This window comes from Nicotiana tabacum, unplaced genomic scaffold, assembly GCF_000715075.1.
Source record: "Nicotiana tabacum cultivar K326 unplaced genomic scaffold, ASM71507v2 Un00001, whole genome shotgun sequence".
NCBI classification, from domain to species: Eukaryota; Viridiplantae; Streptophyta; class Magnoliopsida; order Solanales; family Solanaceae; genus Nicotiana; species Nicotiana tabacum.
The window spans coordinates 2,605,323-2,625,191 of record NW_027438239.1 but is presented as its reverse complement, the minus strand read 5'-3'; the positions used below and the strand labels follow the sequence as shown (position 1 = coordinate 2,625,191).

At 36.2% G+C, this 19,869-nt stretch overlaps 4 protein-coding genes across 7 annotated transcripts; 1 reads left to right on the top strand and 3 right to left on the bottom strand.

The window, feature by feature from the left end:
* Positions 1–6,072: 6,072 nt before the first annotated feature.
* Positions 6,073–6,402, bottom strand: LOC142178806 (uncharacterized). The gene has a single exon (XM_075248528.1). It carries the CDS (start codon positions 6,400–6,402, stop codon positions 6,073–6,075), a length of 330 nt encoding a protein of 109 aa, XP_075104629.1.
* Positions 6,403–7,709: 1,307 nt separating this feature from the next.
* On the bottom strand, positions 7,710–8,765 carry LOC142178805 (uncharacterized). Its single transcript, XM_075248527.1, has 2 exons — positions 8,633–8,765; positions 7,710–8,128 (listed from the first exon to the last, which is right to left on the bottom strand). Exons 1-2 carry the CDS (start codon positions 8,763–8,765, stop codon positions 7,710–7,712), a joined length of 552 nt encoding a protein of 183 aa, XP_075104628.1.
* Positions 8,766–9,493: 728 nt separating this feature from the next.
* On the top strand, positions 9,494–12,640 carry LOC107786597 (uncharacterized). Of its 4 annotated transcripts, none has more exons than XM_075248569.1 (4): positions 9,494–9,630; positions 10,594–10,771; positions 11,723–11,984; positions 12,128–12,640. In XM_075248569.1, the coding sequence occupies exons 2-4, from the start codon at positions 10,603–10,605 to the stop codon at positions 12,468–12,470; spliced, it is 774 nt and encodes a 257-aa protein (XP_075104670.1). In that variant the 5' UTR covers positions 9,494–9,630; positions 10,594–10,602; the 3' UTR covers positions 12,471–12,640. The 4 variants fall into 4 exon arrangements, with proteins under 4 accessions (XP_075104670.1, XP_016463594.1, XP_016463595.1 ...); XM_016608108.2 differs by having other exon boundaries at positions 10,594–10,819; XM_016608109.2 differs by having other exon boundaries at positions 9,495–9,630; positions 10,579–10,771.
* Positions 12,641–13,217: 577 nt separating this feature from the next.
* LOC107786600 (DUF21 domain-containing protein At2g14520-like) lies at positions 13,218–19,545 on the bottom strand. Its single transcript, XM_016608110.2, has 11 exons — positions 18,786–19,545; positions 17,970–18,046; positions 17,787–17,870; positions 16,948–17,061; positions 16,708–16,794; positions 16,317–16,456; positions 16,137–16,224; positions 15,899–15,972; positions 13,953–14,080; positions 13,601–13,866; positions 13,218–13,467 (listed from the first exon to the last, which is right to left on the bottom strand). Exons 1-11 carry the CDS (start codon positions 18,961–18,963, stop codon positions 13,423–13,425), a joined length of 1,281 nt encoding a protein of 426 aa, XP_016463596.2. The 5' UTR covers positions 18,964–19,545; the 3' UTR covers positions 13,218–13,422.
* Positions 19,546–19,869: the final 324 nt, after the last annotated feature.

Sequence of the window (19,869 nt, the reverse complement as noted above, 5' to 3'; positions counted from 1 at the left end):
CTGTGGATCTTAGAACCCAAAAAAATTGTATGTACAAACGATCTAGGCCTGTATTCGGAGTTTCCTTGGGGTTGGTAAGGCGCAATGAGGCCACTCTATTGTCTATAGTCGTGCATTTGTCCTTCATGCTAGTTAGCATAATATGAAAAATAAATTTCAATGTATCTTCTAATAATTGCTTATAGCTTCTTACACATTAAACCAAAATAAATATAAAAATATATAGATCGGCTCATGAAAGTAGAAGATAATATAATTTATTGTATATATTCATGTTCGTATAACGAATAACAAAAATAAAGAAATACACTAGAATAATACTACATTCTATATTTTAGTTTTAGCTAAATAGTAAATGGAATAGAAAAGGATACATAGACTTTTAATTCAAGTAACTCGGTATAGGACCATAGGTGTATAATATTTTTATGCACAACCAAATAAAAAAGAAGAATTATAGACAGCTTTTTCTAGAATTTAAATATATTATGGAAAAACTTTCATGTTGAACGTCATACTTTTAAAAGGAGTTGATGAAAAATATATAACATAAAATATGGGACTTTAATATTATCAATATGAAATTAAAGAGTTGCAAGAATAATTCCCCCAAAAGCAAAACGAAGACGCAAGATATGTGTTAATATCTATGTCCATATACTCTTTTCTATTTGTGGTTGGAGAATACTGGGACATCTACACATTATTATTATAGTTTTATTTATAGAGAAAAAAAAGTAAGATATTAACAATTTAAGATAAGAAAAAAAAAGTATATAAGGAAAAGAATTTATTGATTTTAAAGTTCTAAATATTAGGACTTTTTACCTAGTTTAATAAGAAAATATTTAATAATCAAAAATTTTAATAAGAAAATATTTAATAACCAAAATTATAGTTGATTTTAAAGTGCTAGATATTAGGAAAGTTAATAAAATTACAACTTTGTCTGATGTGAAACCTTTTTCTAAAGATAAAAAAGGCGAACGACATTTCGCGAAGGGCATTCGTGCTTTTAAATAAGTATCATAGTCTCCTTATTCTTTCTAATATCTTAAACATGAATATTTATTAAATTTGAAATACATAAGAGTTAGTATTTTTGTTTCAAGATCATAAGTTGCACAGCGGCACATGAAGAATTAACTTAAATAACTGTCTATTAAAACATGAGATTACTTATGTAGTTGGTCAATAACAAAATAAAAAGGCTTCAGATGCACAGTCCAGGAGTCTTAAAAATGCCAATGAGCATCGAGTGGTTAGACAACTACTTCTATTCAACTTATGAGATAGTTCATATTGTGAAACAAACAGAAGTTTGGCTCACTTTATTCACAATATCCAATTGCTTTATAAAAAGATCATATTGCTAACATTTGAACATTGTTGTAGCCGATATGAATGATAAGTACAATAAATATTATCTACTGAACTTTCCTTTGAAAATTTTAAATGTGAGGTTAGATCTTTATATGTTGAGGTTTCTGAACAAAATGTTGCATTCTGTCAATATAAGCATATTCTTGAGGCCTACCATTTTGACAAATATATGCAATCGTTTCTTTGGTCTACTCATTGTTAAGTGTTATGTATGAAGTCATGATGTTGCAATGACGCGTATTGTGACACATCCTAGAGTTCATGCAATTATTTTCTTTTTAATAGTTCTGTTTTGCTATGAGAAAATCTTTATATGTTAAACATTTTTGTGATTCAGGGGTTTGTTCGCAAGCAAGATGTTTGAAACTGCAAAAAGGATTGTCACTAATCTGATTTCTATGATAGATCATCTCCAGTTTTTCATGTAAGAACATAAAGGTGAATTTTTATTATACTAGAAAGAAAATTGAATTTGGATGTAGCCAACTCAAATAACCAACTTGCAGATGTTTGTATTAAATTTCTTACAGGTCCATTGAATAAATTATAGTGACTAGTGAGTGTAGACATATAACGTGTAGGATCCAGCTTGAGAGAGATTATTAAGATTATGCAAAAACAATACTTGATTTTTTACTAATTTAGGTGCTATAATCATGCCTAGAATATTCAGGATTAGTTAGGATCTGTTATCTTGCTTACAGTTGTACATAGAATTAGTAGTTAGCCTAAATTGCCACCTATAGAAAAAAGTTCTTTCTAAGGCCAGTAAATATAAAGTAGCTATATACAGTAGTAACAGTTACAAAAGTATTTTTTTTTTTTTCGCAAAGTCATATGTTACTATATTAATCTTGCTTAGTTAGCGGTAGCCTCATCAAAGTCTTATATTTCAGTGAACTTTGGTTGTTTTATGCCACGTTGATGTACAGAAACAAAGTCGTCTTTGTGGTCATTCTGTTTTATAATGCCACCTACATGTTCCCCTTATTAGTTGCTCTCATTACTGTAGTTAAAATCAACAGTTGATTAAAAAATAGGAATTTTGCTGCCATTTTTTATGTTAACCAAGTATCAATGGGTACAGAAAATCATACATAGACGCAACAATTTTTTTTGCTCGTCTTTGTCATATATAGAAGTCATCCGGTTTGAGAATGTTCTTAATGGTGCACAAGGATCAATTTGGTTATGTTCTTAATGATGCACAAGCATACTACAGTAAAACCAGAAGGCAAACATTCTTCACCTTGCCTGCCATTCTCACTTTAATAAGACAACCCCAAATGATCATCATTGACATAAAAAAAAAAATATAAATAGCCCTCTTATAAAAATCATTATTTTTCGGATGACACTCTGTAATTTACAATAAGACTTAATAATTTATCTTTTGTATTGTAGGGTAAGTTCTCATACAGGAAGAGATGGATTGCAAGAGATCTACTAATGTTGAAAATTAATTGCAACGCGATGGTACAGATAGTAGATTGGTAATCGTTAAATTGTATTAACAATATCAATAACTGATAGAATAAAAGAAGAGAATACATCTAATGTACTAACACAACAACATTGTGAATCAGGAGTAAACCAACGTGAAGACAATGACGTGAAAAATGCATGCATCAATCTACAAGGTGGAATATGAATACTTTGATTATTTCGTGCATTGCTGATTTGAATAGGAATAATGTGAAAAGCTCCCTCGTTAAATGGTAATACAAACGAATTATGGTATGAGATTTCAAAATTCAGGTTTGTGTGTGGCATGTCAACTATTGTCTGTACATGTTCCTTATTTCATGCTAGCAAATCTAGGAGACCAAACAGTGATTTTGCAAGTTTAGTATGAAATGATGCATGTAAATCGAGTAAACAATTGGTTGTTATTTATCTTGCAATTAAGTACTTGTGGCCCTGTCTGTAGATTATTATTTTCAAGTTCTGCGGATAAGTTCAGGAATTATACTTACCTCTTTTCCTTTATGTTAGTGCGACTCCAATAAGGAGTGAATTTTCTGGATCCTTTTGCTTAATTGGTCTGACAAAGCACATCTCGATTTGTTTGAAAGGTGCTTGCTTAATGTTACTATATTTGCAACATGATCTTTTATAACATAATGACTCACTTGTGCTGACAATGGCTGAATGCTATATATGAAAGTTATTTAGTGTAGTACTGGTAAATTTATCAAAATATATATTACAGATACTTTTACTACTAATTTGACTTGAATTTGATGCCAAGTTATGAGTTTGTTTTGTCAATAATCTTTGCTACATATTATTATCATATCTAATTTTTGGGTATTTTTTAACCTTCCTACATATTATAATTATTTTTCATGAAACACATAATCGCCTCATGTCCATAGTTTCATGAAAGTTAAATAAGATGCCGAAAATGAACCAATATCAAATAAGAAGTTGGACAGGTGCAGCACAAGTCGGACACACAAATGACAAGTCGAACAGGCGCAGGCTATTATGGACAGGCACAGGACAAGTCCGACAAGCGCATGACAGGCTAAAAATTCAAGAACAACCGTTTGCGTATCAATGAGCTTGAAATACATTAAATTCAGATTTCTAGATTGGTTGCTTGAATTACAAACTTTTTTTGTCGATAGTACTACATTTACCAAACTGGGATATAACACATGAATCTTTGATTGTTATTTTGCAACTTACTCGCTGTATTTTGTGATTACTGGGAGAGGGTATAGTAATGAGAACATATGTCCTTCGTCCTCATTGACTGCATTGAAGAGAGAATTTAAACATTTCTTGACATTAGTACTGTTGCTGGCTTTATATGTAGAAGGTGACATATTTGAACCAATGTTCAATTTCTAGCACTGGCACTACATTTGAGATAATATTCAAATTAGTAGATTAACTTCACAATATTTTCTCATAGGCTATTGTAAAAGGTCTCCCGCTTTACTTTTTTAACAATGATATGTGTTCGTGTAGTCAGTGATTTTCTTTCTTTTTCAGAATTCATTGACGCTGCATTTAAGATATTTTTGTTTTTACCAAAGTGATTTTGTTCTTTAAGAAGCTTCGGAATTTCTCATACCTTAATAGTATTACTTCTCATTCTCAGGCAAAATTGTGATTACTATACAAAGTTGTACTCTCAATTGAAAACTCAGTTGGTGGGAGCATCCACTGTAACTACAATTTACTCCTCCAGCATAGGCTGGATATTGTGGGGGTGAACTAATTAATAGGTTGCTTGGTTGATCAGATTAATTTCTTACAATAAAAAATAACTAATCATCTAAGGATGCATTTTCTTACGAATGTTGTCCTCACTAGCTGTTTTCTAATGGATAAGTGTGTTCCTTCATGACTTGAATGTATGAATATCCAGTGCATTTATATGTTCATAAAATAATACCATTTGCACCTTTGTGTCTACCGTATTTTCCAAATAATATTTTTTTATAAAAATTATATTTAATTTTCGCACAACGCGCGCGTACGGATACTAGTTTATAGAGAGAAAAAAAGAAGTAAGATATTAACAATTTAAAATAAGAAGAAAAAAAATTATATAAGAAAAAGAATTTATTGATTTTAAAGTCCTAAATATTAGGATTTTTTACCTAGTTTAATAAGAAAATATTTAATAACCAAAATTTTAGTTGATTTTAAAGTGCTAGATATTAGAAAAGTTAATTAAATTATAACTTTGTCTAATGTGAAACCTTTTTTAAAATGGTAAAAAAGGCGAAAGACATTTCGCTAAGAGCTTTTGTGATTTTAATATATTATAGATAGATATAGATAGATAAGTATCATAGGCCCTTATTCTTTCTAATATCATAAACATGAATATTTATTAAATTTGAAATACATCAGAGTTAGTATTTTTTTTTCAAGATCATAAGTTGCACAGCAGCACATGAAGAATTAACCTAAATAGTTGCCTACCAACAACAACAATATGCCCAGTATAATTCCACAAATGGGATTTGGGGAGAGTACTATGTATGCAAACCTTACCCCTACCTGGCAAGGTAGAGAGATTGTTTCCAATAGACCATCGGCACAAAAAAAAGTGAAACGAGAGAAAGGAAGAAGACGAAGAAGAAAGAAAGAATAGGGGGACAAAGGACAATAAGGAAAAGGGGAAAAAGATAACTACAGTAACAACAATAACAAAAAAAAAATAACGAAACAACATGTAAAAGATAAAATAGCATCAAATAGTAACTAACTGGAAAATACGATATACAGAGCGAATGAAACAATAAGCAAATACTAGGGATCAAAGAATATGAAAAAAAATAAGGGAGCTACTAATACTACTAAAAAGGAACGGGGAACTCTCGACTACTTACTAGCCAACTACCCTAATCTTCGATCTCCATACCCTTCTATCATGGGTCATGTCCTCAGTGAGTTGAAGTAGCGTCATATCCTACCTAATCACCTCTCCCCAATATTTCTTCGGTCTTCCTCTACCCCTTCTCAGCCCCGCCACAGCCAGCCTCTCACACCTCCTAACAGGAGGTCAGGAGCATTTGTACTCCTCCTCGGCACGTGCCCGAACTATCTCAGCCTCAACTCCCACATCTTGTCCTCCACGGGGGTCACTCCCACTTTGTCCCGAATAACTTCGTTCCTAATTATATCTCTCCTGGTATGCCCACACATCCATCTCAACATCCTCATTTATGCTACTTTCATCCTCTGAACATGGGAGTTCTTGACTGGCCAATACTCAGCCTCATACAACATAGTAGGTCTAACCACCACTATGTAGAACTTACCCTTAGGTCTTGGTGGCATCTTCTTATCACACAGAACACAGGATGCGAGCCTCCATTTCATCCACCTCGCACCGATACGGTGGGAGACCTCATCATCAATCTTCCTATTACCTTGGATTATAGACCCAAGATACTTGAAACTACCCCTCCTCGGGATGACTTGGGTATTAAGCTTCAGATCCACGTCCACTTCATAAGTCTCGTCACTAAACTTATACTCCAAGTATTCCATTTTGATCCTGCTCAACTTGAAACCTTTAGACTCTAGGGTCTGTCTCCAGAACTCCAGCCTCGCATTAACCCTGCTTCTCGTCTCATCAATCAAGCACTATGTCAATGGAAAATAACATGCACCATGGCACCTCCCCTTGAATGTGCCACGTCAACACATCCATCGCTAGAGCAAATAAGAACGGGCTAAGAGCCGATCCATGGTGCAACCCCATCACTACTGGGAAGTGATCTGAGTCACCTCTCATTGTCCTCACTCGAGTCTTAGAACCATCATGCATGTTCTTGATTACTCTAGTGTAAGCTACCGGAACGCCGCTAACCTCCAAACATCTCCACAGAACCTCCCTTGGGACTTTATCGTATGCCTTTTCTAGGTCTATAAACACCATGTGTAGGTCATTCTTTTTCTCCCTATACTGATCTACCAATCTCCTTACCATATGAATAGCTTCCATAGTCGATCGCCCCGGCATGAATCCAAACTGATTCTCGAAAATAGACATATTCTTCCTCACCCTGACTTCCACCACCCTCTCCCAAATTTTTATAGTATGACTCAGCAGCTTGATACCCTTATAGTTATTGCAATTTTGGATATCACCCTTGTTCCTATACAAAGTAATCATCATACTTTACTTCCATTCTTCGGGCAACTTCTTCGTCTTAAAGATAACATTAAATAACCCATTAAGTCACTCCACGCCTGCACGCCCCGTACTCTTCCATAATTCTATAGGGATCTAGTCTGGCCCAGTCACTCTTCAACTACTCATCTTACGCATCACTTCCATAACCTCTTCAACCTTAATACGCCTACAATATCAAAAATCACGCAGACTCTCAGAGTGCTCCAACTCACCCAGCACAATGCTTATGTCCCCCTCCTCGTTCAACAGTCTGTGGAAGTATGTCTGCCATCTTCGTCTAATATGGGCGTCTTCCATCAATACTATGTCGTCCTCGTATTTGATGCACTTCACTTGGTCCAAGTCACGAGTCTTCCTCTCCCTCACTTTGGCTAACTAGTACAACTTCTTATCCCCGCATTTGCTCCCAAGTTCCGCATATATATGTCCAAAAGCAACAGTCTTAGCCGACGTAACCGCTAATTTTGTATCTTTCATTGCCTTCTTATAACATAGTTATACCACAATATTGATATTAGTTTTATACCACACTTAATATGGAATAACAATCCCACGGTTAGCTAATTTAGGGATAAAACAACCCCTTCTCGTTTGTGCTCTTCACTAGTTTCAAATAAGTCGCTTTCTTGACTTCAACTTTACCTTGGACCTCCGCATTCTACCACCAGTCCCCTATACGTCTCCTAGGGTATCCCTTTGTAACCCCTAAAACCTCTCTCGCGGCTTCCCTAATGTATTTCGCTTTCATGGCCCATAACGCAGTCCCATCCCCACTATTCTTCCATGCCCCCATCGCCAACAACCTCTCTCCTAACTCCTGGGCTTTGTCCTTAGTCAAGTTTCCCCACTTGACTCTAGGTTGACTGCACACTGCTCTCTTCTTTCTATTCCTCTTGATCCCCAGATCCATTACTATGAGCCTATGTTGGGTCATGAGACACTCACTCGGGATGACCTTGCAATCCATGCAAAGACCTCTATCACATTTCCTACAGAGAAGATAGTCTATCTGAGTCGTGGCCACCGTACTCCGGAAAGTGACCAGGTGCTCCTCCCTTTTTGGGAAACTCGAGTTAGCTACCACCAGATAAAAAGCTTTAGCGAAATCCAACAGTGAAGTACCTCCCCCGTTCCTATCTCTAAATCTAGACCCTCCATACACATCGTCATAACCCCCAGCATTAGCCCCGATATGGCCATTGAAATCCCCTCCAATAAAAATCTTCTCGGTGCGCGGAATACTACGCACCACCTCATCCAAATCCTCCTAGAATTGCCTCTTAACCTCCTCGCCCAAGCCTACTTGAGGAGCATAATCACTAATCACACTTAAAGTAAGCCCCACAACCACAAACTTAACCCCCATCACCCTATTGCTTACCCTCTTAACCTCGGCCACTAGCTCTCTAAGATCTTTGTCAACTAAAATACCGACCTCATTCTTGCCCCCAACACCTCTAGAGTATCACAGTTTATACTCGTTAACATCATGTGCCTTAGTACCCTTCCACCTGGTCTCCTATGCACACGCTATGTTGATCCTCCTTCTCTAAAGAATCCTACCCAACTATATAGTCTTACCTGTCAACGTCTCTATGTTCCAGGACCCAACTCTTAGCCTATAAGCTTCCTTGTCCCCTTTCCCACCCTTGCTACCCACCTCCCGCCCCATCCGAGGACATGACTTTACTCTCACATTATAAACCACAATCATTATAGACTAAGGGTGCTATTTAATCACTACCACTCAACCAACAGAGAGCTAGAACAGAGGAAAATATGCTAAGAATATGAGAACTTAACAAGTTAAAAGTGTCAATAACAAGTACAAAAACTCAAACAAGTTTTAGCACACTTAATCTACCTGAAGAGACAGATGTAACGGGCAAGGTTGAATTGAATACAAGGCACTACCAATAAAGAAAATATGCTAAGAAATATGAAAACTTAACGAGTTAAAGGTGTCAAGAACAAGTACAAAAACAAGAACAAAAACCCAAGCACGTGCTAGCGCAATTAATCTACCTAAAGATACAGATGCAACAAGCAAGGTTGAATTTAATACACGGCACTACCGATACATAAACAGAAAGATGTAACAGAGAACAAACCGACTAAAAAAATTGCAACTAAAAATGGAGAGGTAGAACATGAAAATCGGAGAGCTGGCCAGAAGTTGGGTGGTTGATTCCGCCGGAAAATCCTGGGTAGTAGCCACCAGAAATAGCTGCCTACCCAACCGTTTAAACTAAAAATAACCCTCGAATGTGTAATATTTATATATAACCGTGTATAATTATTATATACTCTACGCATACTAGCTAGAAAAAATAAGCAACGAATTCATCTGGCTATTTGTGTAAAAATCCCGAAAAGTGGCCAGTGAACGTTTTTTTCCATCTAATGAAAGGAGTAGGCCCAATGGATTTCACACGGAGGCCCAAAACACTATAAGCTCATGAATACGAATTCCGATTGGTTTCTGCCCCGACATTTGAAATTAGGGCAGTCTCTTCTCTTAGGATTTTCCATCTCTCTACGGCGAATTTCTCGGTGATCTCTCTCCAGTGAATCAAGTTGTAAGTTCCCCTCTTTCTTTTCTTTCTCGATTTCCTCCTCTCCTTCGTCATGAATGAAACTAAATCCCTAATCACTTTTCATGTTGAAGCGCTTATTTTTAATCTGATGCTATGCTTTGTGTCTAATTTCACTGCAAAAAGAAGTCCACGCCGATTCGTATAATATGAAAGGAAATTTAAGAAAAACTGCCCCAAAAATTGGATTTTTATTGTCATGATTTTGTGATTGATGATAGTCTTGAATTTCAAGTCTAATGAATTCCTTTTACTTATAAAGTAAAAGTCTTTTATGAACCCTATCTGATTATTTATAATGGGTTGGTTTTGCTGCAATCTTGGTAAATTTTCTGCATCCAGTGCGTAACGATGCCATTTTTTTCTGTATACCTGAATCGTGTGGTTGGTTATGTATAGCTCGTCAATAGCCATATTGAAATCTGTTGCAGTTATGGTATCCACTAATTTTACATATCACCTATAGATGCAAGATACCTCTAGTTTTATAGAGTCCTAGTTTATCCTAAAAGGCAGTTTATCAAGTATTGGAATGAAATCTGCGTGAATTGAGCGGAATGGATATTAAGGGTTCATATAGCTAACCCTAACTAGTGTGGGACTGGGGCGTTCCTGATTTGTTGATTGTTACATACCAAGATGCGAGATTGGCCATTTACGGTTTTGCATATCAAAGCATTCATGTTTTATTTTGGACTACTTACTTTGTTAGCAGAAACCATTGCCCCAATGCAGTTATGGGATCTGCTAATTTTATATGTGACCTACAGATAGAGTAAAATCTAAGATTTAAAAGCAATGACTGCATCACTTGACATATATACATATTTATAGAATTCTTCTTGTATTTGGTATATGTATATATGTACAAGGATATGCTTATATGTTGGATTTGCCTCTGCCTAAAAGATATCTTTATTTGACCATTTGCAGTTTTGAGTGTTATAGGGGGTGGATATGGATTTGGAGACAGAGAACAGAATTGCAGCAATTCTGTTGAAAGAGGCTGCAGAATTGCGGCGGCAAGCAGAGTCAGATGGTGCACTTTCTTATCTTCATCGGCCTAATGTCAGGGGGAGACCAAATTCACGGTTTTTAACAGCAACTGTTCTTGGAGTACAACAAGGCACGCATCGCTTTTATTTCCCACTACGAGTTCTAGCTTTTTGTTCGGGTTGATCCATTACTTCTCATTTCCCGTCTTTGAAAACTCTTTCATCTAAAGTAACTCAATATTTACTGCACTTAATTGGAATTAGTGTCAGTTATTCAGCTAAGATCACTTTCTCTAGGCAGAAATCTGGTGTTATGCTCTGCCAGCATCTCGCTGAGCAAATTTAGAGTCTAGTGACAATAGATATGCAAGCTTAGAGTAGCCGACTGGTGCACACGATTTATAAGTCAAAACAAAGTAAGAAAGCTTAGAGTATGATCGATTTTAGCCTTGCATTTCGTAACAATTTACTCCTGTACGAGAAGAGTTGAATGAAAAGACCACAAAATCATAAGAGTATTTTCAAAAGAATCAGTGACTGAAAGAAGTAGAAGAAGAAATAGGACACAGAAGCCTCTTACTAATTAGAGAAAAAGAATTAACCAGGTCAAATACCATGTAGAGGAAAGGACGTTCTGTTGAAAGAACTGTTTTTTCCACTTTGTGCGTGCGGGCATTGCTCTGTCATTAGTAGCTCTTGCAAGAGTATTAGGAACTCACGAGATTACACAAGCACTTAGCACCTACAATCAAGTTTTTTAGAAGATAATATAAGAACTACTTCATGCATATTCACTACTGATTTAAAAGAAGAAAAAATCAACTACTTCATGCATATCCTTATGTTTTTTCCTTGATTTTGTTGTGTGAATGTTGTGCTGCCTTAGTAGGTTCTACACAACTCGACTTTTGAAAAACCTACATGAACTAGGGGTTAGACCGGAAAATGTGAAAGTATAGTTTATCTGAAGGGTAAAATTATTCTTCACATATAGACACAAAGCACTATTCTTTCTCGGACAGGTTTCTTATATTAGTGCTCATAGTCGCATCTTTTGTGGCTCTGAAATTTACTAATTGCAGCTAACCGAGCTGTTGAAGTAAATGAAATGTGGAAGTTAAGGCAGAAAGAGGTGGAGCTTGAGAACAGGCTTAAAGGGAGGTTGGCAGATAAGAACAGAGATACAAAGTGTCATAGCTCTAGTGTCTCGGAAAGGAGGTCACATGAGAGATGTGATACTGATTCAGGCACGAGTGGATCAAAGAAAAGAGAGATGCAGGATTCTCATTCCAGTGAGGATGATGGCTTGAGAGATGCTGAAATTGAGGAATTTTTACAGTCAAGGTCAGTCTTTCTCTCAGAACATCTATTTGCGCATCTCTGTGGCTGCATGCATTGAGTCTTAAACTTCTCACTTCCTTGTCCTTTTGTGGTGTCACAACTTCGATGTGCCTCACATTGCTAAATGAACATCTTGTTATTGGCAGGGTCAAGCGTGGCAGGGGAACTGTTGGGTCACGGATGGATGAAGCTGGCCCTTACCTTCCTTCTGGTCCGGATCCTAGAGAAAGAGAGTCAGCAAGTCCTGATATGAAGCTAAGCAAAGGACGCGCATATCATGTTGTCATTGGTCCAGAGAAGCCCGTCTGGCTGAATTCCCCTGGTTCTTTAGAAAATGAATCTCTGTCAGAAGATACGACAAAGGGCCGGAAGAAGGCTAAATCCAGTAAACACCACCACCAGTGTAGGAAACATAGATCAAAAAAGAAGTCCAGGGACAAGGAGGATAAAAGGAGGAGAGAGGAGAAAAGGGTTAAACGTCACAGATAGATATTATCACCTAATCAGTGTATATTAACTTTTTCTCTTCCTTGTTGATGATTCAGAGGTTCGTTCAGATGTTAAACGTCAGAACTTTTATTCCTGCTTCATGGAGTTTCATTGTTGTGTAATTTTGTATATTTTGCTCATTTCTCCTGTAAAGATGACCTTTTGAATAAGCCGTCTCCATTTTCACTGCACTACTTCAACTTCTTATCTACACTAACGAAATTTTATGCAAGCTTCTTCAAGAAAAAAATGTCAGTGTAAGTCGTATATTATACTATCTTGTATGGCTGGACAACTAATTGATTTGACCTCGACTAGCCAGTCTCAAAATCAGGGGGCCACCTATGAGTGAAAATATCTAAAGGTATTGACCCGTGAAATTACGTGTCATTACTTCAGAAGAATTCAGGAGCCAATATGAGATGACCATTCTGAAGTAAGCCAAACGCTGTAAACATCATTTTAAGTTGTTAATCATGAGAGTAAATCAACTCATTACCGACGTCAAATCATTTTATCCCTTGAAAACTGAGCAGTTGGCTAATATTAGCAGCTCCAGTTTCACTCTGAGAGTTCCTATTCCCGTCCGCCATATCTTTAGGTAATTTACTATGGTACAAGCTATTTGATGACACTCCATCTGCCGACTGCCATCTTAAAAGTAATTTAATCTTGAAAACAGCCGATAGCCAGCCACAAAAACAATACACGCAAAACTCAGCACAGTATCATAAATTGCTCCAATGCTGACTGAAAACGTCTTTATATCAGAAAGAACCTTTTTGTAACTTTTTGAGGCTCATTTCTTCAGTAGACAAGAGTCTTGTACAAAGCGTCTGAATGTTCTACTATAGTTGTTCGGAAGTACAGTATAACACATCTCTTAAATAAGACATCAAAATTTTCTAATTATACATTGTCTACAACAACATAATTAACAACATATATATGATTATGAATCCTCCACGTGGTGATCCGTCTCATCAAAGATTTCCTCCTACACAAAAAAAAAATAAAAAATAAAATAAAAAAATAAATAAATATCGACATTTAGATACCTCGGAGCTGCAAAAGTCATGGAAAGTATTGAAATCTAAAAGCTCTACATATAGCAAATTTATCCAGTTCACCTGTAAAAGCTCTTCAATAACATCTTCCATAGTTATTATTCCGACAACCTCTTCCTCTTCTGGGAGTTTTGGCAGGGGATTTCCATCAATTCGCAGAATGTCCGAGTACATATCTCTAGTCCACTTTTTGTTCCTAGAACTTTTGAATGAAGCATTTCCACCATTAGGGAAACTCTTCCACTTCTGCAATGATCGCTTTGTCTTCAGACTCTTCTCCAGGGGAGGCTTTTCACCATCAATGTCTACCCTGACATCCTTCACGGGATCTAGAGAGCAAAGAGAAGGTGGGATGTCAAGATTAGAGAAGGTTTACATGCGAGAAAAGCAAAATAATCCAGCAAGCAATACGTACTCTCTGCAGGGGATTTGCTATCAGGATGATCCATATCCTTGTTGCACTGTCTTACAACCACAGCCATGTGGCTATGACCTTTCTGAAACTCATTCAGGATGTCATCCAAATGCATAGTATCTGGGACCCTGCACCATAAGAGCCGGAAATCATGAAGGTGTTTATGAGGGATATGGGAAGCATAAAACAATCATTCACACACAGTAATTTCAACCTAAAACGAATGCAAGCATCATTGACACAAACCAGATGGCCTTCCATTCTTGCGAAAGGTTAGATGACATAAAACACATGACTAAAATTATCCTCATCTTGAACACACATGATACTACCACTGACAGCATTTTAGTTGCCCTCTGTCTACATTCAAGTTAAATGTCATTTTCACTTTCATGAGTCAACCTTCATCATTTTCTATCAATGCGTTTTAAAGTATTTTAAAACAAGAAATTACCCATTTTTCTGTATTTTCATGTAATTTATGAACAAATGAACTTTTTTCAAATAAAGTGAATCATTTTTTTATTTCAAATAGAATACAGGTTGAACCAACTCTCAGTGAATGGAGTAATGACAGTCAATGTGAAACCATGGAAGTAAGAGATGTGGTGAAATATATCATGGAAGAGAATTTTCAACTGTCCTATACTATAATGAATAGACGCATACAAGAGATCTGGGAAATCTTTTCTTTACCCCTTAGTTTTTGAATTCATTGATCCCTCCACTCAAAGTTAGTTTTTAAATTAATTGAACATACATCTTCTTCAGAGATTGTTACACTCAAATCTTTCAGAGAAATTCCTTCAGGAAACCAGTTCTTTCCTATTTATGACTATCAGGATAAGCCCAAAACTCCTTGTAAAATAGATAAGCCAGTTAAAACACATCATAAATTCAGTTTATGACCTTAGTTTCTGATATACTATTATAAATCACTCAACATCAAACAGAAATCAAGCATGCAGCCTAAGTTGTTCCCACAAACAGACGCACAGCGACTACCTCCCTCCCTCCGTTGTAATGCACATGTGGAAACATCACCTACCACTTTATGTGGGTTCTACCCCCAAATCATCAGACCAAATCTCAGTCCCTAGAGGAAGTTACGCCTAACTGATGCTTGTCAGATAGATGTCTAGCAAGTTTGCTAGCTTGAGTCGGGAGGAAAACTTGGATAAGCCACATTACTACCTAGGAGGATTTCTTTCATCTGCAGCTATATTGAAAGTATCAGGTAGTGTATTAGTTCACTCTTTATAAGCCAAACTTGAATAAGTCCTTTAACTCATTCATATCAGGACTTGTCCATTCATTATCAATTCAAGGTTTAAGCTATTTTCTTTTTTTGGTGATGTCTAACTTGTATGCACAACCTACAGACGTCTATTATGTATTGTTCCGGAAAATGGATGTCCAGACTCAAGACTGTAAACCTCTAAAAAAGGAAGCTCGAGAAGTGGGGAAAAAGTACCCTCTTTTATGATTTTAAAGTGGGAAAATTGTACCTTAGAACAGCATGACAAGGCTTTAAGCATATTTTAGACCTAAAAAGCACTAAAGACTACCAATTAGCAGTATGCAGCACAGACACAGAATAACAGTCTGCCTCATCTTCCATACTAACTGACTGAATAGACAAGAAAGGCAGCTAAAACTACAAAAGTTCCTTTTTCACTTCTTAGTTTCTGGAGATTTTCAGAAGGACCAACTCTAGGCTGAACAGATCATGAAAAGGTGTATATGATAAAAGAAAACTGAGTTACTGAAAAGAAAGAGGCCAAAAGGAACTTTAATGTAAGTTAACTATATGCTAGCAACTAATAAAAAAAAGTTAAATATATGCTAGAAGCAATCACAAACCAAAGAAAGCATAAGAGTAATTTGCTTTTTGCATCCATGTAAAGACTTAATAGTTTGCCAAGACATAAAGATATAAAGCATACCTTGGGATTCTTCGGATGGTAACGCTTTTCACAGGAGTTTCATCTTCTGGATGGACAGTCAACAAGTTCTTGACCTACAATGTCATAAAACAAGTAGGCAATTAAGGCATTAATGACGAAAATGGAACATAGAGACAGAGTCACTACAAAGTTGGCTTGTCTTATTTTGATTTGAAATTAGGCAAAAAGGTGCTTCCAACTACGTCGATGGGAACTGCACAAATAAAGCAACGAGTACCAGAATTAGCCCTATTATGTTTGTAGGTTGGTCGTAGTAGACTGGTATCCTGCTATGCCCTTTCTTCAAAATTAAGTTCATCAAATTCCTGCACATAAATAGGAGAATATATAGTGTCAAGCAGCTGAAGAGGCATACATAAATCTATCATTTATTCTGACATCTAACAAATATAGAAACCTGTCCAGCTTCGCATTAATATCAATGGCAAAGATTTCAGATATCGGGGTCATCGCATCACTAGCTGTTTTGTCATGCAGCTCAAGAGCACCAGCAATTATCGTTGTCTCATCATGTGTTAGTTCTCCGCCTTTACCAGCCTGTTTACAAGTAAGCCACGGTATTAGAAATACAAAATAACCAACACATGGTAAGTCGGAATCCTAATTCAAGTGGTTTAGAGGCAGAGATTCTCTAGATCATAAAAGGTAGGAATTCCAATTCAAGTGGTTTAAAGGAAGCAATAAGTCAATTAGAAGATATAGGAAATAAAAACAGCTAGACGTATGTCGCAATGTGTAAGAAGCACAAGCACATAACCTGTATCAACAACATAGCTTCAATTAATTACCTCATTCCCATGCAAATTTACTAGAGTTTTCAACTCAGCTCGCCGGAAAAGAGCTCTATTTCCATGTCCCAGCAGAAAGTCCAGCAGCTGGAAATTACAGCAACTAAGTGAGCTATTAATTAAAACAAGCAACTACCATCCCAAAGCCAGCATTTGATAAACTAACTTGGAGTACAGTGCGCACTCAATTCAGAAAGACAATGAAAAGTTAACATAACCATTACCAAAAAAAGAGTCTACCTTGCTTATTGGATATGCAATAGGAAAACAGATCCAAACAAGCACACGAACAACTGGGGCTGTAGCTGCACCAATGGCCAGTCCATATCTTGAGCACACAGATTGTGGTATGATCTGCCCAACCACACAAGGAAAGCAGCACATGTAAATTCATCATGTGGTTTCCCAAACAGCTTAATTCATTGGCTTTTAAGGAATATAATACGTCTGAACTCTTGATAAGTTGTGTTTTTTAGAGCAATACATATTTATCAAATTCCTCCTTCATTAAATAAGCGGCACAAAAAGAGGAATAAGAAGCATTTTTCACTACGGATTCCGATTACATTCCATCCAGACTGTCCAGTACGCTAAATGACATCTTAAGGCAACAATCCACGGACGGTAATGGAGTGCAGAAGGTAACCCCCAAGACAAAAGCTCATTTGCCCGTTTCACCAATCTTGCAGTAGTTTCTCACTATATATTTCATTCAAAATTTTAAAGAGAAATAATTGCACTTATTTGAGTGGGAAGGAGTGACAACAATATCACCCCAAATTAGTAAAATAATCATAAAGCAACTCAGGAAAAAACTAATAACCCCTATTAACAAACAGCTTTGACTCTCCTAAGAATCAGATCATGTAATCAATGCGAATTTGGCCATCTGTATAAATTCAGGGTAGATAAAGTGCAGGGAGGCAGACACACCATTAGGACCCTATTACTCCGCCCCATCCGGGTGGATGAAGGGGAATTCCCCAGTTTACCCTTCCCACCCAACTGCCATCCCTAAATCTATATGTCCTGATTTAGTCAGTTTTGAAGCTTATACTCAACAAAAATAAAATCCTTACCTCACCAAACAGAAGAATCAACGTGACAGAAATCAGTATAGCACCCCAAGCCGTCACTAGGCTGTCAAGAAAGATAGGAAGTGCCTGAAAGGATATCATACAATTTTTAAAAGCTAAATAAGTATCCAAATTAAGCAAGAATTGCTTGTTGAACTTGAAATATATAATGATAATCTTGCTTACCTCCATAGCAGCAGCATTGCAAATAAGCAGAGTGACCAGCAATAAATGCTGATTTTTGACAACAGGCAAGATCTTCTCTGTTAATACAAAAGCGAAATTATGAATTTTGTCAAACCGTGATTCCCAAAATAAACATCTTGATGCAATGCCACCAGATCATTTCACAAAAAAAAAAAAAAAATATTGTATCCTCTACTTCTACAACCTATTGACCGCAGATAAAACCAATTATTAGTTTTTGTTACATGCCTAGCTCTCTTGCTTTCTTTTCATCATTCTCAAAATCCCTCTTTTCCAAATCAACTGACTAAAAGCAACCACAAATTGAGAGGCAGTATCATGACAAATTTAAGTTTGGCATTCAAGGTTACTCAACTAGTACTAAGAATTATTAAGAGAACTCCTAATTTGCAGTAAAAGATAAATTATCTACAACTGGAATGAAATAACCCCAAATTGAGCAGAATTAATATAGAGGATTCATATAGCAACCCCAACTAGTTTTGAATTGCAGCACAAATGATTGATCGATTGAGTCAAAGGTTACCCCATAAAAAAAATCATTTCTTTGCATATTTGATCCCTAGTCCATACAAAGTCTAAGCATATTGACTGCTACTCCCTCTTCTCTCACCAAGCGAATAACAAAAATGATATAAAGATAACTAAAAAAAATCTTTTTGAGAAAGACCAAAGATAACTAAATTTATTGTTCAAAGATTTATCATTTATCATCTATAAACATCCAATAACATTCATTAAAATAGACAGTATCTGCTATAAATATATAAAAGGCACAATAAAACGAAATAATACCAGCATTTTTACGATCACAAGGAGTTCCAGACTTAGCGAGGACTTCGAGATCAACTAGGCTGAGGGACATGAGTCCTAGCGTAAGGCCAGACATTAAACCAGCGAAACATACCAGAAAAATAATTATCAAAATATGTATGAAGAACCCTGTCTCGCAACATCTATACTCCACCGCCATTCACCGTACGTCTTCTCCACAAAAGAAACCTAAAACCTAACTCTTCCAAATATGTAACCCTAGAAAGTCTCAAAAAAACCTAAACGATTTAGTGTTAGAGAAACACAATCCAGTACTGTAGCACCTCCATTCTCGAAAATTTAAAGCTTCCAAAATAACTTCACACCAAAAATGCGTTCCGACAAAAGGAGCAGAAGAAAACAGTGAAACTGCTTAGCTCACAATTTCCTCGTTTTATTATAGATAGAGAGAAGAATTGAAACCGTAGTTTGCAGATACTGAGGGTATATAGTATATACTCTTATCCTTTTTTAAATATAATGCTTTTGGTATATAGATTTGTGTATTTATAGAAACAAGCAGGATTCGCCGGCGACGGAAAATTACGGTAACTAGGGTGTGGATTGGTGTTCCCGTGTTCGTCGGAGGTGAAGTAATGTGAAGGTGACGTGTGAGCTTGTGAAGAGATGGTGATGGTGATACAGCTGATATAGTTGTGTCCTTGTCATTGTATTATGATGGAAATAAAAGGCTTTTATTCTGATTTTGCTCTTTTTCTTTCTTTGTTGGTTTATGACTTCTCCTTGACAATTTTCTACTTATAACATAGATGAAGTTGTTTGACTGGATATGAAGTTTAAGAAAAAATGAATATTTTTATAATTTGTGGTTCTAAATAAATAAATAAAAAAGTTTAGAGTATTTGTGTGGTTATAAAATGTTAAATTAGAAGTTTAAATTAAATTATTTATAAATTTAGAAAGGGGTCATTTATTTTTAAACGAACCAAAAAAAAAATAGATTCACATAAATTGGAACGGATGTAATATCTTTTTACACCTATGTTTTCCTTTTTCTTCAAAATCTCCCAAAGTTATTCCAAGAATATATTCCTTCACACATTCA

Excerpts from the sequence above, each read along its gene's own strand:
- LOC107786597 (XM_016608108.2), top strand. The coding sequence starts at position 10,603 with ATGGATTTGGAGACAGAGAACAGAATTGCAGCAATTCTGTTGAAAGAG. Across the intron at positions 10,820-11,722 it reads AGTTCTAGCTTTTTGTTCGG|CTAACCGAGCTGTTGAAGTA; the intron begins GTTGATCCATTA and ends TACTAATTGCAG. Across the intron at positions 11,985-12,127 it reads GAGGAATTTTTACAGTCAAG|GGTCAAGCGTGGCAGGGGAA; the intron begins GTCAGTCTTTCT and ends TGTTATTGGCAG.
- LOC142178806 (XM_075248528.1), bottom strand. The coding sequence starts at position 6,402 with ATGGAATACTTGGAGTATAAGTTTAGTGACGAGACTTATGAAGTGGAC.
- LOC107786600 (XM_016608110.2), bottom strand. The coding sequence starts at position 18,963 with ATGGCGGTGGAGTATAGATGTTGCGAGACAGGGTTCTTCATACATATT. Across the intron at positions 18,047-18,785 it reads TTGTGATCGTAAAAATGCTG|AGAAGATCTTGCCTGTTGTC; the intron begins GTATTATTTCGT and ends TTGTATTAACAG. Across the intron at positions 14,081-15,898 it reads ACCATCCGAAGAATCCCAAG|GGTCCCAGATACTATGCATT; the intron begins GTATGCTTTATA and ends CTTATGGTGCAG.
- LOC142178805 (XM_075248527.1), bottom strand. The coding sequence starts at position 8,765 with ATGATTGTGGTTTATAATGTGAGAGTAAAGTCATGTCCTCGGATGGGG. Across the intron at positions 8,129-8,632 it reads GAACATAGAGACGTTGACAG|CTAACTCGAGTTTCCCAAAA; the intron begins GTAAGACTATAT and ends ATCTGGTGGTAG.